General features: G+C 43.4%; 1 protein-coding gene and 1 pseudogene across 1 annotated transcript; one reads left to right on the top strand and one right to left on the bottom strand.

Moving 5' to 3' along the window:
* Nucleotides 1-1,304: 1,304 nt before the first annotated feature.
* LOC109785154 (basic leucine zipper 23) lies at nucleotides 1,305-2,930 on the bottom strand. The gene is made up of 3 exons (XM_020343763.4): nucleotides 2,670-2,930; nucleotides 2,481-2,573; nucleotides 1,305-2,232 (listed from the first exon to the last, which is right to left on the bottom strand). The coding sequence occupies exon 3, from the start codon at nucleotides 2,180-2,182 to the stop codon at nucleotides 1,538-1,540; it is 645 nt and encodes a 214-aa protein (XP_020199352.1). The 5' UTR covers nucleotides 2,183-2,232; nucleotides 2,481-2,573; nucleotides 2,670-2,930; the 3' UTR covers nucleotides 1,305-1,537.
* Nucleotides 2,931-8,597: 5,667 nt separating this feature from the next.
* LOC120962192 (small nucleolar RNA SNORA57) lies at nucleotides 8,598-8,729 on the top strand (annotated as a pseudogene).
* Nucleotides 8,730-16,574: the final 7,845 nt, after the last annotated feature.

The raw sequence follows: 16,574 nt of genomic DNA, 5'->3' as shown, positions 1-16,574 counted from the left end.
TTGCTTGAAACAGGTGGGCCAACACTACCAGGTTAGCAAGACAAGCTATATCATGCTATTTTGATACTAAATTAGTTGCATTGGTGAGAAAAACGTTAAATTAATTATTCTCTACCCGTGGTGTCATTTAGGTACAAAACAAACTTTACTAATATTCTATTTTAGCAAGGCTTCCTTAAGGTTTAGAATCAAACTAGCAAAATCTCATTGTCTAGACACTAACATAAAACCATGATTTCAACCCCACAGAGACGTGATTGATTGAAGTAACTGGTATCATCACAGTATGAAAATTCGACTCATGAAATCCAATAGACATGGCATCCCAGTTGACCTGTGGCAAAGTGGCACTGCCTGGCCTTGCCGAATCATCCTCTGGAATTCAAAGATCTAAATATATACTGCAAAACAGTGAAGCAATATGCATAAATTGCAGTTTTTGTGTGGGAATACGTAAATTGCAGTTAGTAAGTCTTGTGAATTTTGTTGTGCTTACGTTGTCAAAGGTCGTTGCTGTACAATAGTTGATGGTGTGAAAACACTTCTTGATGTCGAATTCCAAAAACCAGCAAGAGGTTCCCCACTCTTCTTTGATCCATCTGAGGGCTGAATGGCAGCCTCGACCCGAGCAAAAGTGCGATGTGTCTAGAAACTCGGGATTGTAACTAGATTCGGGTACCATTCTGATCGTCTCTTTCATGATCTTTTCTATGGGTAGAACTACTATGAGTGGTCTAAACTTCGCCCTTCTTTCTTTCTTCACTAAAAAAGGGGGAGCAAAGCAGACCTGTTTTTTGCTCCCTCAGTTTGATAGATTAGGGCTCCACCTGCCGCCCCAATGAAAGGCTCTTTAAAGAAGTAGTCCCATCACTCTCAGGCCCGGCACCAACCAAGAGGAGGCGGGGCTCTCTCCAATCATTCCGAAGAGCCGAGATCTCGTAAAGGAAGCATTAGCTAGCGCACTCCCATTTGTGTGACGATGTTTCTTCATCAAGACATTTAAATGGATGATGAAGATGGTTGCCAACATAAATTTGCAGGAGTAAACGTTTAGACAGTACATGTGATAAATATCCTAATTCTGTAACAGCAAAATCGATCTAGATAGTAAAATTATATCCAGAGAGCCAAGTATTCAAGGAAAAAAAAAGACATTTCCAGGTTGCATCTAACTGAAGATAACACAGTAAACAAATCATTATCCCATTACAGAACACAATTGAATTTTTAAACAGCGGTCAATTCTTCCAGAGAAGACCAACCTAAGGAACCAAGTTTAGCTCATCTCTTCACAGTTGCAGCACTTTGGAAAGCACAGATAATGCTGGGTCACACTTACTATTAACTCCATCCAATACAAACACAACAAGTACATTACAAACCGAACACTTCAGAACAGAAGTATAAGCAGCAAGACCTTGATACGGTGTCTCACTTCCACACTTCTGCTCCCAGCCACCATTTATTCAAGCAGGCTATATGAAAGGATGCCATGTTCTATCTGATACTGTATTTGGGTACAAAGAACTTCGTCAAATTATGCAGCAGAGTTCACGAAGCTGGCAACAGCATCCACCACTTCAGGAACACCGAGTTCTCCCGAGACGATGCCGCCGTCATCGACATCGCCAGCCTCCCGGACCGCTGCTACCTCAGCACCGCCAGCGTCAAAGCATGGCGTCGGTTCTGCAGCAGTACAGACGACAGAGCCGAAGCTGCACCGCTCCTCTAACGGCAGGGCGCCGATCTCTGCCGCGTCGATCTTGCCTCGGACATCGAGCAGGAGGCCCGTCAGCCTCGCCACCTCGGCCTCCAGGGCCGCGTGGCCCTGCAGCCGCCTCAGGAGCTGCTGGTTGGCGGCGCGGAGCTTCTTGACCTCCTCCTCGAGGAAGGCTGCGTGGGCTTTCTTCTTCTGCCGGTACTTGCGCACGGCCTCACGGTTCCCCAGCGGCTTCCGGAGATTCCTCAGTTGGTCATGCTCCGCGTGATCTTCACCGGAAGCTATGACTTGGGTGTGCGCGTGGAGGCACGTGTGGGCGTGCGCCGCGGCCGGCCATGATGGAACGTTGCAGCAGGTGTGTGTGTGAGTACACGCTAGGAACTCATCATCGAAGCCGTGGGAGATCTCAGGATATGGAAACAGAAGGTGGCTGGGGATCGGAAGGTATAGTCCGTCGTCCATTTTGTCACAAAATGTGCCAACAAGCTAGATTCTCCTCCTATGATTAGTAACTGGGGAAGTCGGACAAAAGCGCCAAAAAACAGTTCAAAAACTCGAGAACTTGTTACCCTACTTGCTCCATAAAAGCTTATTACCGATTCAGCAGGATCTTATTAGAGGCAAAATCAATTCGAAAGAAATTCACGTAACCCCTAGATTACTACTACCTCTGTTTTTAAACTGCCAAAACGTCTTATATTTAGGAACAGAGCGTGTACTTATTAGTGATTGAATGGTCAAAAGATCATGTAGTAAGTACCAAATTTGCATGATGGCCAGGAGCATGAACATGTCAACTACTCTCACCACAATCGCAAAACCTCACAGGATTCCAGTTAGGACACCAACGTTCCTGCATGTGAATACATGGTAAACAACATCAGTATATTTGAATTTAGAATGAGGAGTCAGACTGAATCAACAAAAGTAGATTGTGAGTGCAAAATACCTAGACTACCGAAGTGCATCAAGATCTCATCTGATGTGTAGACGTGTCAACAACGGCTGCTCCTTGCAACTGCAAAACCTCTTACTGTTGCCTCTCTTTCGATCTTTTTGCCTACACCTTTTGCTCGTCACCTCTCCATCAATCTTGTGTTGGTGTTCTCCTGCCCCCTCTCCTTTTATTTTGGGTATCTCGAAGGAGGAGAGACCTAGAGGGAATGAAGCAAGCGGTGGACAGCGATGCTATTGGATCGGAGCGGACAGGATAGAAAAGGTGGAGAATCCTAGTTCTGGCCAATGTTCTCCGTTTCCCCTTTTTTATTATGCTTGCCACTATTCATGGACTACTATTTTCTCAACATGATTTTCTTCTGCTACGATTCCTTTTATGTTCATTTCAACCAGTAGCATCTGGCACTGTGGGTTTCAGCAACTTGGCTGAATTTTTATCTCAGAATATAATCTCCAAAGGATGGAATTTGGATAGATTCTTTGAACCGTTGATTAGCTGGGAATTTTAGACATTTATATTCTCTTGCGATTGTGTTATCACGGGATAACATAGAGAGATAAAGAAAAAGAAATGCATAGCTTGTAATATTCTAGAAGGAATAAGCAATTATTTGGCGGCATATCATAAATTCCTTTTCATAAGTAAAGTCGGACACAAATATATTTGGGGGAGTCTAAGAAGAATAAAGGTTTTGAAGCTGAGAAAGAGATTATCAATTTGGGGAGTTTGTCTTTGGCTCAATATGAATTTGAAAGCTGATAAAATAAATGTAACAGAGAAAGTTGCTAGTGACACACATCCCATATTTGTTGAGCTGTTAGATGATAGACCTAAGTTGAATGCTAAAATGAAAGAGGTGGAATAAGAGAATGCTAAACAAACTGTTAAATTGCTATGGATAAAAAAAGAATGGGAGATAATGAAGCTGAAAGGAATAAGTTACAGGTGGAATTACAAAAACAAACTAAGATGCTCCAAAGAAGTTATGTGCCTCCTATAGAAGAAATAAGGAATTAGGAAATGGTACGGAGTAGAAGCTTGGGGATACATGAGATGACTATCTGGAACCTATTGATAATAATGCCAATTAGACTGAAGTAGTTCTGATTCCTTTGGAGTTGTGATGACAAGGATTACTCGTATTACTAATTTTGATGGGCAAGAGGAAGATATTGGGGAGGATGGCAAGGATAGGGTACCTACAAGATGCCCTAGACTTAAAGATAGGGAGGATGTCAGAGTGGAAGACATGGCTAAGGAAAGAGCAGCTGCAAAAGACACTTATGTATGGTAATGATTTTATCCCTAATCTTTTGGATGTTAATAATACTTCATTGCTAACCATGTCTTCCTGCGTTGGTATTGATTTAGGATGCACTATGTATTTGATTGGGCATAATATCGAAATGATGAGAACTCTAGAGATTGGTAGATTAGATATGATCTTTGGGCATGATAATAATACTGATAGTGATATGCTTGCTAGCTCTCCAGGTCCTATTGCCACTGGAGATGCTGAATTAAACGAATTATGTTCTGATAGGGATAACTCTGATGTTGACTTGGAAGAAAATATTTGGAAAATTTTAAAGTTTTTTTTCTCTCTATGAAAAATAGGGAGGTCTAATCTCTTGTAATTGCTAGGTTGAAGGAAGGTATAGAGAGGGGCGTTTTGGCTCCCGGGAGCATATGCTCCTGGATGAACAGGTAAATTCAAAAAACATGTAAAAAATCAAGAAATTCTGATTTTCTTGTAGATGTTCGTGTTAGTGTCGCAAGCATGCTTGACAAATTTCATGCGAAACGGAGCAGCAGCGTGTCGTCGGTGAAAAAAAACAAATTTGAGGTGACATTTGGTGTTCGATTTGTTTTTTTGCACATGCCAAAATGCTTAAACTTTTTGCCTCAAAATTTGCAAATAGCATTTGGACGTGAGTAAGAACACACAATTTTTTTTTGTCTTGATTTTTTTGACATTTCAAAAACGATTTTTGGGCCCGGGAGCACGTGCTCCCGGGAGCCGAATTGAACTTCCGAAAGGTATACATGTTAATAGATCTGATACAAAAAGCAAAAAAAACATTAAAAAGTGAGAACAAAAATGAAAGGCTTTTTTTTTGAATGCTGGAGGGAATGGTGGAGAAACTAAAAGACTATTTATTAGAGAGAGTGTAGTGGATTTCTCTTTAGATTTCTTGGGGATTCGGAAAACCATAAAAGATCACTTTACTAACAATGAATTGCACTCTTATTGTGGAGTGGGGGACCTTTAAATGGCATTGGTGCTCCTCCTAGAGGGCAACCTGGAGGAATTCTAATGAGTGTGAATGAAGATTCTTTAGAAATTTTAGATATTGAACATGGAGAATACTTTGTCAAGAATGTTGGTTTATGATAAGAAGGTTGATTTGACCATGAAATAAATTTAAATATTTTCTAGGGAGCCGCTTAACCTGAGAGGAAAGTTGAATTTTCAGCTAAAGTATCCATGTTATATATATAAAATGATTTGCCTTTCCTATTAGGTGGGGATCTTAACATAATTAGAAAGAGCTCTGAAAAGAATAAACCCAATACTCATGGCCATTAGAGTTTTGCTTTTAATGTTTAAACATGTCAGGCCTAGAGAACTACCCTTGGGTGATAGAAATTATACCTGGGCAAATAATTTGGAGGACCCTACATTTGAAAACTTGACAGAAATTTGTTGTGTCCTCATTGGGAAGAGAAATATCCTTGCAGTTACCCCATTACAAAGGGAGATTGTTGATCATATTCCCCTAATTCTAGACACTGGTGAACATAGTTGCAGAATTCCTATATTTATAAATGAAAATGCTTGGATTCTAAGAGAGGATTTGAATGAGGTGGTTTTCAAAGTCCGGGATGCTGGATATTCTCATTCCAGTATTGAAATATGGCAAAAGAAACTAAGAACACTTGGGAAAAAACTGAGAGGGTGGGATACAAATGTTACTTCTTGGTATAGAAAACTAAGGAAAAATATTGTAGGAAAATTAGATGCTATTGACAAACACTGAATATTTTGGACTCACCATTGATGTTAGGCAGAAGCAAAAAGATCTTAGGTTGCAATTGAATAGATTGTTGAGACAGGAAGAGTTAAAAGGGCTACATAGATGTATAGAAAAAGAAATCAAAGAGGGTGATTCTAATACTAGGTATTATCAAGCCAAGGCTAATGGGGGAATAAGGAAAACACTATTACCTCTTTGGGGCGGGAATTACTAGGAAAGATAATATCATGAAATATAATACTAACTTTTACAATAATTTGTTTGGCAAACCTGATGATTTTAGTATTTCTCTGAATATCTAGGAAGCTAGTAAAATATCTGAAGTTGATGCTAATAAACTTATTAGAGAATTTTCTATGGAAGAGATCCATAAGGTTTTTTTCCAATAGAACAAGATAAAAGTCGGGGTCCTAATGGCTTCCCAATAGAGTTCTATCAAAGGTTTTGGAATCTAACAAAAAATGACTTGAAAGCTATGTTAGATGAGTCATAGGAAAAATTGAATTTGTCTAGGCTGAATTATGGTATTATCACTAACTAAAGATGCGAGATAGGTACAAAAATTAGACCTATCTGTCTATTGATTGTAAGATTTTTTTTACCAAAACTCCGATGAGTAGACTAAGTGAAATAGTGGGATCTTTGATTCTCAAGTCCAAACAACCTTTATTAAAGGCAGACATATTATGGAAGGAGTGTTGATTCTTCATGAAGCTCTAAACTCTATCCATGTTTAAAAAATATAGTGCTATGCTTTTCAAAGTTGGCTTTAGAAAAGCATATGACAAATGAACTGGCCCTTTGCACAAAAAAATGTTTAAATTGAAAGTTTTTCCTAATAAATGGAATGATTTGTTTGTGGAAACTATGAGAGGGGGGCATTTAGGGATCAAAGTCGAGGATGTATGATACGTCTCCAACTTATCTATAATTTTTGCTTGTTCCATGCTGTTATATTATCATTCTTGGATGTTTTACAATCATTTTATAGCAACTTTATATCATTTTTTGGGACTAACCTATTGACATAGTGCCCAGTGCCAGTTGCTGTTTTTTGCTTGTTTTTTACTTTGCAGAATATCGGTACCAAACGGATTCCAAACGCAGCGAACCTTTTTGGAGAATTTTTATGGACCAGAAGAAACAACATGGGCCAAAGAAGTACTAGAGGGGTGCCCCGACGTGGGCACAACCCACCAGGGCGCGCCTGGGTGGCCTCCTGCTACCTCCTGAGCTTGCGTTGGTTTTCCCTTGAAGAGGAAAGGGTGATGCAGCAAAGTAGAGTAAGTATTTCCCTCAGTTTTGAGAACCAAGGTATCAATCCAGTAGGAGACAACGCACAAGTCACCGAATACCTGCAAAAACAGACACCAACTTGCACCCAACGCGATAAAGGGGTTGTCAATCCCTTCACGGTTATTTGCAAAGTGAAATCTGATAGAGATGGATAAACGATAAAATAATATTTTTGGTATTTTTGGTTTATGGAACGGAAAGTAAAAGATTGCAAAGGAAGTAAATAGGAAACTAAAATTGTAGATCAGAAACTTATATGATGGAAAGTAGACTCGGGGGCCATAGGTTTCACTAGAGGCTTCTCTCAAGATAGAAAATATTAGGGATTTTTATTACTGTGCCCCTGGTTCCTTAGCTCTACTCATTCATCCCCACTCTGTTAACTTTTGCTCACTTTTCCCCACTCCCTTGCCCGAAACCCTCAGAACAGGTTGTAACGGACGTTGCCGTCAGGTCACTGCCTTTGACCGTTAACACTGACGAGTGGGGCCGCGTATACGTGGGCGCATGCAAGACCGCGGTCGTGGGATAGCACCATGGACATGCCTGAAACGTCCCATCATATAAAGAGGGGCAACCACCTCCATCGCCCTACCATTTTCCCCCAAATCCCCTCCCTGCTGCATCGTCTTCCTCTCCCCCACCGGCGTCGTCTCGCTCTCCTCCACTGCCTCGACTGCACCGTCTCGCTCTCCCCCACCGCATCCTCTTCCTCACCTTCATCGCCTTCACCCAGAGATGGCCGAAGCCCGTCGCGGCGCCGGCGCAGCGGCCGGAGATGTGGTCGATCTGCAGGGCGCGGTGACCGCGGATGCCGGCGGCGTCCATGGCGGTGCGGGGAAACTCGCAATCGCTGCGGATGTGGAGAAGAAAGTGGCGGGCTCCACCTCAGCGTTGCAGAAGGTGACGGCGTCGAGCGGCACAGTCAATCCCGATACCGCCATGCGCAGCCTGGCGAGAAGCAGGAGGTATTTGCACTTGCTTTGCTCTAGGATATTAGCTTGTAGACTTAGTTGGATTGGTTAGATTATGGATTCATACCGTAGTTCAGATGGTTAGAGTAGTTGGTTTGACGGATGGGCCGGGGTTTTCTGTATTGGAGGGATGGGGGTTTTTGTACTAGGGTTTGTTGGATAAATTCGTTGCAAAAAATGCTAGATAGATCTGTTTATTAGATGTGCTTCAATGCTACACAGATGTATGCTTATTAGATTTGTTTTTAATGCTCACAGATTGGGGTTTTTAATGCTACATACATGTATGCTTATTAGATTGGGAGATTGGGTCCCTATTAGCTTTTTTTTTGAATGCTACTCAGATTGGGGTGTTGAATGTCATATGCCCAAATGGAATCCATTGATTAAGAAGTTAGTTATGTTTAGAATCACAATCCTACCGTATGAATCACAATATAAATTTGAATGTCAACTAGTAGAAAAGGGGGCTTTCGTTCGGGCCTGGCCAGCCCATTAGTCCCGGTTCTGCCACGAACCGGGACCAATGGAGGCATTTGTCCTGGTTCGAGAGCCCAGGGGGCCGGCCGGGGCCTCGTGGGCATTGGTCCTGGTTCGTCTGGGCCCATTTGTCCCGGTTCTTGGCACGAACCGGGACCAATGGGCCTCGCTCCTGGCCCACAACCATTGGTCCCGGTTCGTGGCAGGAACCGGGACAGAAGGAAGGCCTTTAGTCCTGGTTCCATCCACGAACCGGGACAAATGAGTTGCCTATATATATACCCCATCGCCGGCGAGCAGAGCACCCCACAGTGCTCTATTTTTTGCTAGCCGGCGAGGGGGAGGGCATTGGGTGCTCTAGCTCACCTCCTATGCACATGAGGTGTTCGATGAAATGTCCGAGCCACACTAGTTAAGCTTTCTCCTCTCGAAGCTCGACCTCCGAGCTCCATTTTCCCCGAGATTTGTCTAGGTTTATATTAGCGGTCCGTCACGCCCCGTCCCCGTCTTCACCGCCGTCGATCGCTCGCGCCGATCTCGTCGCCGGGACCACCATGGTGAGCCTCTTGTTCTTATCTTCTTTCTGAAAAAAATCTTACTTTACATAGATACTTGTCTAATTTTCTTACTTTTGACACACATAATTATATATAATGCACGCAGATGAACCGACAATGGATGTATGGTGACAGACACACCTCCGAGTACATTAAGGGCGTGCATAATTTTCTCGAAGTGGCTGAGGCAAACAAGCAGAATGGTTTTATGTGCTGTCCATGCCCTAGCTGTGGGAATACGAGGTCTTACTCTGACTCGAAAACCCTTCACACCCACCTGCTTTATAAGGGTTTCATGCCACACTATAATGTTTGGACCAAGCACGGAGAAATAGGGGTTATGATGGAAGACAACGAAGAAGAAGAGGACGATGACAACTATGTGCCCCCTGAATACGGTGATGCTGCAACGGTGGAAGCTGCTGAAGATCAAGAGGAACCAGACGATGTGCCCGATGATGATCTCCGCCAGGTCATTGTTGATGCAAGGGAAAAGTGCGAAAGTGAAAAGGAGAAGCTGAAGTTCGATCGCATGTTAGAGGATCACAAAAAAGGGTTGTACCCCAATTGCGAAGATGGCAACACAAAGCTCGGTACCATACTGGAATTGCTGCAGTGGAAGGCAGAGAATGCTATGCCTGACAAAGGATTTGAGAAGCTACTGAAAATATTGAAGAAGAAGCTTCCAAAGGATAAAGAATTGCCCGACAGTACGTACGCAGCTAAGAAGGTCGTATGCCCTCTAGTATTGGAGGTGGAGAAGATACATGCATGCCCTAATGACTGCATCCTCTACCGTGGTGCGTACAAGGATTTGAACGCATGCCCAGTATGCGGTGCATTGCGGTATAAGATCAGACGAGATGACCCTGGTGATGTTGACGGCGAGCCCCGCAGGAAGAGGGTTCCTGCGAAGGTGATGTGGTATGCTCCTATAATACCACGGTTGAAACGACTGTTCAGCAACAAAGAGCATGCCAAGTTGATGCGATGGCACAGTGAGGACCGTAAGAAAGACGGGAAGTTGAGAGCACCCGCTGACGGGTCGCAGTGGAGAAGAATCGAGAGAAAGTACTGGGCTGAGTTTGCAGGTGACCCAAGGAACGTATGGTTTGCTTTAAGCGCAGATGGCATTAATCCTTTCGGGGAGCAGAGCAGCAATCACAGCACCTGGCCCGTGACTCTATGTATGTATAACCTTCCTCCTTGGATGTGCATGAAGCGGAAGTTCATTATGATGCCAATTCTCATCCAAGGCCCTAAGCAACCCAGCAACAACATTGATGTGTACCTAAGGCCATTAGTTGAAGAACTTTTATAGCTGTGGAATGGAAACGGTGTACGTGCGTGGGATGAGCACAAACAGGAGGAATTTAACCTGCATGCGTTGCTGTTTGTAACCATCAACGATTGGCCCGCTCTCAGTAACCTTTCAGGACAGACAAACAAGGGATACCACGCATGCACGCACTGTTTAGCTGACACCAAAAGTATATACCTGGACAGATGCAGGAAGAATATGTACCTGGGCCATCGTCGATTTCTCCCGACCAACCATCAATGTCAAAAGAAAGGCAAGCATTTCAAAGGCGAGGCAGATCACCGGAAGAAGCCCGCCATGCGTACCGGTGATCACGTACTTGCTATGGTATCTGATTTACACGTAATCTTTGGAAAGGGTCCCGGCGGACTAGCTGTTCCGAATGACGCTAAGGGACGCGCACCCATGTGGAAGAAGAAATCTATATTTTGGGACCTACCCTACTAGAAAGACCTAGAGATACGCTCTTCAATCGACGTGATGCACGTGACGAAGAACCTTTGCGTGAACCTGTTAGGCTTCTTGGGCGTGTATGGGAAGACAAAAGATACACCTGAGGCACGGGAGGACCTGCAACGTTTGCACGAAAAAGACGGCATGCCTCCAAAGCAGTATGAAGGTCCTGCCAGCTATGCTCTTACCAAAGAAGAGAAGGAAATCTTTTTTGAATGCCTGCTCGGTATGAAGGTCCCGACTGGCTTCTTGTCGAATATAAAGGGAATAATAAATATTCCAGAGAAAAAGTTCTAGAACCTAAAGTCTCATGACTGCCACGTGATTATGACGCAATTGCTTCCGGTTGCATTGAGGGGGCTTCTACCAGAAAACGTCCGATTAGCCATTGTGAAGCTATGTGCATTCCTCAATGCAATCTCTCAGAAGGTGATCGATCCAGAAATCATACCAAGGCTAAGGAGTGATGTGGTGCAATGTCTTGTCAGTTTCGAGCTGGTGTTCCCACCATCCTTCTTCAATGTCATGACGCACGTCCTAGTTCATCTAGTCGACGAGATTGTCATTCTGGGCCCCGTATTTCTACACAATATGTTCCCCTTTGAGAGGTTCATGGGAGTCCTAAAGAAATATGTCCGTTACCGTGCTAGGCCAGAAGGAAGCATCTCCATGGGCCATCAAACAGAGGATGTCATTGGGTTTTGTGTTGACTTCATTCCTGGCCTTAAGAAGATAGGTCTCCCTAAATCGCGGTATGACGGAAGATTGGCTGGAAAAGGCACGCTAGGAGCGAACTCAATAATATGCAGGGACGGGCATTCTTGGTCTCAAGAACACTACACAGTTCTACAGAACTCTACCTTGGTGACCCTGTATGTCGATGAACACAAGAACATTCTGCGCTCCAAACACCCAGAGCACTGTGACGACTGGATTACATGTGAACACATCAGGACTTTCAGCAGTTGGTTGGAAACACGTCTCAGAGGTGACAACACTGTTTGTGATGAGCTGTACTCGTTGTCCAGGGGACCATCTTCGACTGTATTGACTTAGAAAGGATACGAGATAAATGGGAATACATTTTACACGATCGCCCAAGATCAAAAGAGCACCAACCAAAACAGCGGTGTCCACTTTGATGCAACAACCGAGAGGGGAAAGGACACATATTATGGTTACATAGTGGACATATGGGAACTTGACTACGGACATGATTTTAAGGTCCCTTTGTTTAAGTGCAAATGGGTCAATCTGTCAGGAGGCGGGGTACAGGTAGACCCACAGTACGGAATGACAACAGTGGATCTGAACAATCTTGGGTACACTGACGAACCGTTCGTCCTAGCCAATGATGTGGCACAGGTTATGTATGTGAAGGACATGTCTACCAAACCGAGAAAAAGAAAAGATAAGGAAGCGAATACATCATACGATGAGCCAAAGCGCCACATAGTTCTTTCAGGAAAAAGGGACATCGTGGGAGTGGAGGGCAAGACAGACATGTCTGAAGATTATGAAAAGTTTCATGAAATTCCTCCCTTCAAAATCAAGGCTGACCCAAGCATCCTGATAAACGATGAAGATTATCCATGGTTACGGCGCAATAAGCAAAGCACACAAGCGAAAAAAGTGAAGACTTTCTCTCCACAACTATTATGATGATACCATGCCAACTTTCAACCTTTTCGTAGTTCATTTGAAATGCCTGTTGTAACAGACGAGTTTCCGTATGAAATCCTGATACTTTGAAACAGATTGTCCGTTTCGTATACGAAGTGCATCCAGTTTTTTCCGTAACCCTCTCAACTTTCTTGCACATGCTATGTGGGTGAAATGGTGATACCATGCCAACTTTCAACCTTCTCAGAGTTCATTGTAGTGCTTTTCAATTTCAGGGTCTTATAGCTCAAAATAATCAGTAAATACATGGAAATAAAAAATAAGTCAAAAAGGGTTGAAAATTGATGATGTGGCTTTGAATGGTGCATTTTGAACACAGAAAAACTATGGAGTTCAAATAAGTTCTAAAAAATGAAATCCCTTTGTAACAGATGAGTTTCCGTATGAAACCCTGATACTTTGAAAGAGATTGTCCGTTTTGTACACAAAGTGCATCCAGTTTTTGCCGTAACCCTCTCTACTTTCTTGCACATGCTATGTGGGTGAAATGATGATACCATGCCAACTTTCAACCTTTTCAGAGTTCATTTGTAGTGCTTTTCAATTTCAGGGTCTTATAGCTCAAAATAATCAGTAAATGCATGGAAAATAACAATTATCATAAAATAAAATAAATAAGTAATTATAAAGAGAATAAAATAAACTTTAATAAAACATATAAGTAGAAACAAAATAAAATAAAATAAAATAAACTTTAATAACATAAGTAAAATTTATGAAACTAAAATTATCAACGTATTTTCTGTTCAAAACGTTATAAGCAACCTCTAGTATTATTGAAACTAAAATTATATAAAATTGATGCAATTAAAATTATCAAAGTATTTTCTGTTCAAAATCATTAAAAGCAAAAAAAATCATAAAGAACTTTTTTGTTAGAAACTTTAGTAGCAAAAAGAATTATCATAAAATAAAATAAATAAGTAATTAGAAACAAATAAAATAAAATAAATAAGTATTTTGTTGTAAGTAGAAACAAAACAAAACAAAACAAAACAAATAAAGCAAAAAAGAAAAAAAACTAGGAAAAATAAAAAAAAATGCCACCTACTGGGCCACCATGGCCTGAATACGACTAGAAACCCATCCATGGGCCAGGATTCAGGCCCGCAGCAAGGCCAGCAGGCCCATCAGGCATAGCAGTAACAAGTAGGCCTGTAAGCCTGCAATGGAGAGGAGGTTGAGAGGGGTGCATCAGTGGGGCTTATAAACCACTGCGCGCCCCTCTCAACTAGCGAGGTGGGACTAAACTCCCACCACCACGCCGCTGTGCAAGGGCATTTAGTCCCGGTTGGTGCCACCAACCGGGACCAAAGGCCTCTGCTTCCCGCCCTTTCGGCTGCTGAAAAGAGACCTTTGGTCCCGGTTGGTGTCACGAACCAGGACCAATGCTCTGTCTATATATACAGCACTTAGGAAATTTTCCCCCACCTCCCATTCTCCTCTCGACGCCGACACCCTGCCCCGACGCCGATCGACGCATACGCCGACGCCGCCAGGCTACTACTGCGCCGCCCTTCCCCAAGCTTGCACGCTCCCCCAGTGAGCTCCGCCGCCCCCAGTGAGCTCTGCCCCCTCTTCCCCTGCCCTACGCCACCGCCCCTGCCCTGCACTACCGCCGCCGCCGCTGCCCTGCCCTGCGCGCCTCCGCCGCCGCTGCCCCCGCCCCTGCGCGCTGCTGCCGCCGCCCCCCAGTGAGCTCCGCTCCCCTTCCCCCTGCGTCGCCGCCGCGCGCTGCCACCCCTGCCCTGCGCTGCCACCGCCGCCGCCCCTGCCCTACGAGTTGCCGCCGCCACCGCCCCTACGCGTTGCCGCCGCCGCCCCTGCCCCTGCTTCCTAGAATTTTTTAGGTTCATAGAATTTTTGTCTTTAATTTTTTTCATATATATAGATGGATGGATTGATGTATTTATATATATGGATGGATGGATTGATGTGTATAGATTTTTTATGTACATATGCAAAGAAAAAGTCTATTTTTTGGTGATATGTATGTTCATATGCTCATTTAAGAAAATGTTCATATGTTACATTTAAGAAAAAAAAGTAAATGTATGTATGTTCATATGCAAAGAATGTGCAAAGAATTATTTTTGGATGAAATGAGATGAGATGAGATGTGTTTTGTGGAGACGAGATGAGATGTTTGTGGAAAAAAATTTGTTCATAGAATTTACTAAGTTAAAACTCATATTAAAATTGTGTATGATCAAAGTCTTTTATGTATATGTTCATATTTAGAAGAAAAAGAAGAGGAAAAAGAAGAAGAAAATGAAGAGGACTAGTTTATTTTTAGCAAGAAAATTAATAGAACTAGTTTATTTTTTTAGTTCAAGCAATTATTCCCGCATCGACGTCGATGATGCCTATCCCGCATCCTCGTCGTCGACTCGGCGGAGGAGGCCGGCTTGATCAGAGGGGCCATGTCCGGGACTGGGCTCCACCGGGCTGGTATTGGGAGGTGCTACCTTCCGGGGGGCGTAGGTTGGTGAGGAGCCAGCCCGTCGTTGACCCGATCCTTGTTTGGTGGCGGTCGCGTGGGCCTGTGACGGTGCCGAGGCTTTCGGACACCGCGGAGGTGGTACCTCACCGTGTCAGCGAGGAGGACGAGCACGTCCGTCGCTACATGGTTGCGTTGGAGGGCAGGTTCGACAATACCTGGCAGCTTCTTCAGGGATCTCACTGGAGCTATGATCCTGTGATGGTTCCTTCTCTTTGGGTGTCCACCGCCCGCGCCGATACCCGTCAGGCGCTACGGTTCTAGCTGTACTAGCGATGCTATATGTATGATAGTATTCGAGGTGTATTAGTGATAATATTCGACGATGTATGGACGCAAGAGATGATGTAGTTTTGCTTATAATTGAATGCATCCTAATATGAATACTACTTTATTTTGCGATTTGATTTTGCTTATTGAATGCTCAAATTGGAAAACTACTCCTACTTTGAATGCTAAAATTGGAGAGCACTATGCAAGGCGTATGCATATGATTAGTTGATAGCTTATAGGGTTTTTGTTGTCGCGGAAATCAAGGAGCCCCCCTCCATCATCCCCATCGTCGTCCCCGTCACCGACCCCCTCCGACCTCGTGGTGAGACTAGCCAAATCCTTTTTTAGAAAGATAATTAAACGATATTTTGGGTTGACTTTAAGTCTGTCGAGTCTCCACCATATATGAGAAGACGAAGAATCCCGACTGTTGTCGTGGGGGTCGCTTCTCCTTAGTTCCCGTGTGCTACACATTTTGGTGTAATGCACTCGGGGACGAATGGAGGAGCGACAATCACCAACGGTCGAATGTATACACCACGTGAGCTGAGAGTTTTCAAGAAAAGACTCGACAAACCGATAGTCAACCCGTGATGAATAATAATGATCTAATTTAGTTTTTGTAGTACATATATTTAATTGTACAAGTTTAATCTTTGAATTATGAACGTAGGAAATGTCGTCATCGGATGACGAAAGACTCTCGGGGGAGTGCGGCTGGTGCCACGACGATCGAGGTCTGTGCGACAGGACTCACCTGGACGATGATCGGCGCTTCAGCATTAAGCTCGAGGAGACCTTCGATGTTGAAACGGTACGCAACGACGACAAGTGTTTTTTTCGTAATTAAGCATGACTTCAACTATTTCAACGTGTAATTTTCATCTTTTACAATTCGAGTATAGCTTATCCCATGCCATGCAAGATGCTATGTCTTGGAGAGGATGGATTTTGAAGACCATGAAAATTTTGAAACTAAGAAAATTCACCTAAGGACCCATCATGATGTGGATTTTGAAGTAAATCTGTATAATGCTGAGAGCGTAACCCATTTTGGTTGCAAAAATTGGGAAGCATTTTGCAAGATGTATGGTTTTGATGAGGGTATGCTTGTCACCATGGATCTTGGTGATCCTGACATCGACCAAGACAATATGGACATTTGGGTCCTTGTTGATACGCCTCCAGTTCTACCGCTATGTGAGTTTCTCAAACATAGTTAATTATTAACTAATTTATATTGTTCATTTCAAAATAGTTGACAACTTATTTCCATTGACAGCTTATTTTGATTGTTCAAAGAATGTGCGGAAGATGGTAG

This window comes from Aegilops tauschii, chromosome 3 (assembly GCF_002575655.3).
Source record: "Aegilops tauschii subsp. strangulata cultivar AL8/78 chromosome 3, Aet v6.0, whole genome shotgun sequence".
Lineage (NCBI taxonomy): Eukaryota > Viridiplantae > Streptophyta > Magnoliopsida > Poales > Poaceae > Aegilops > Aegilops tauschii.
Note: the sequence above shows the minus strand (reverse complement) of the source record. Positions and strands in the feature narration are given on the sequence as shown.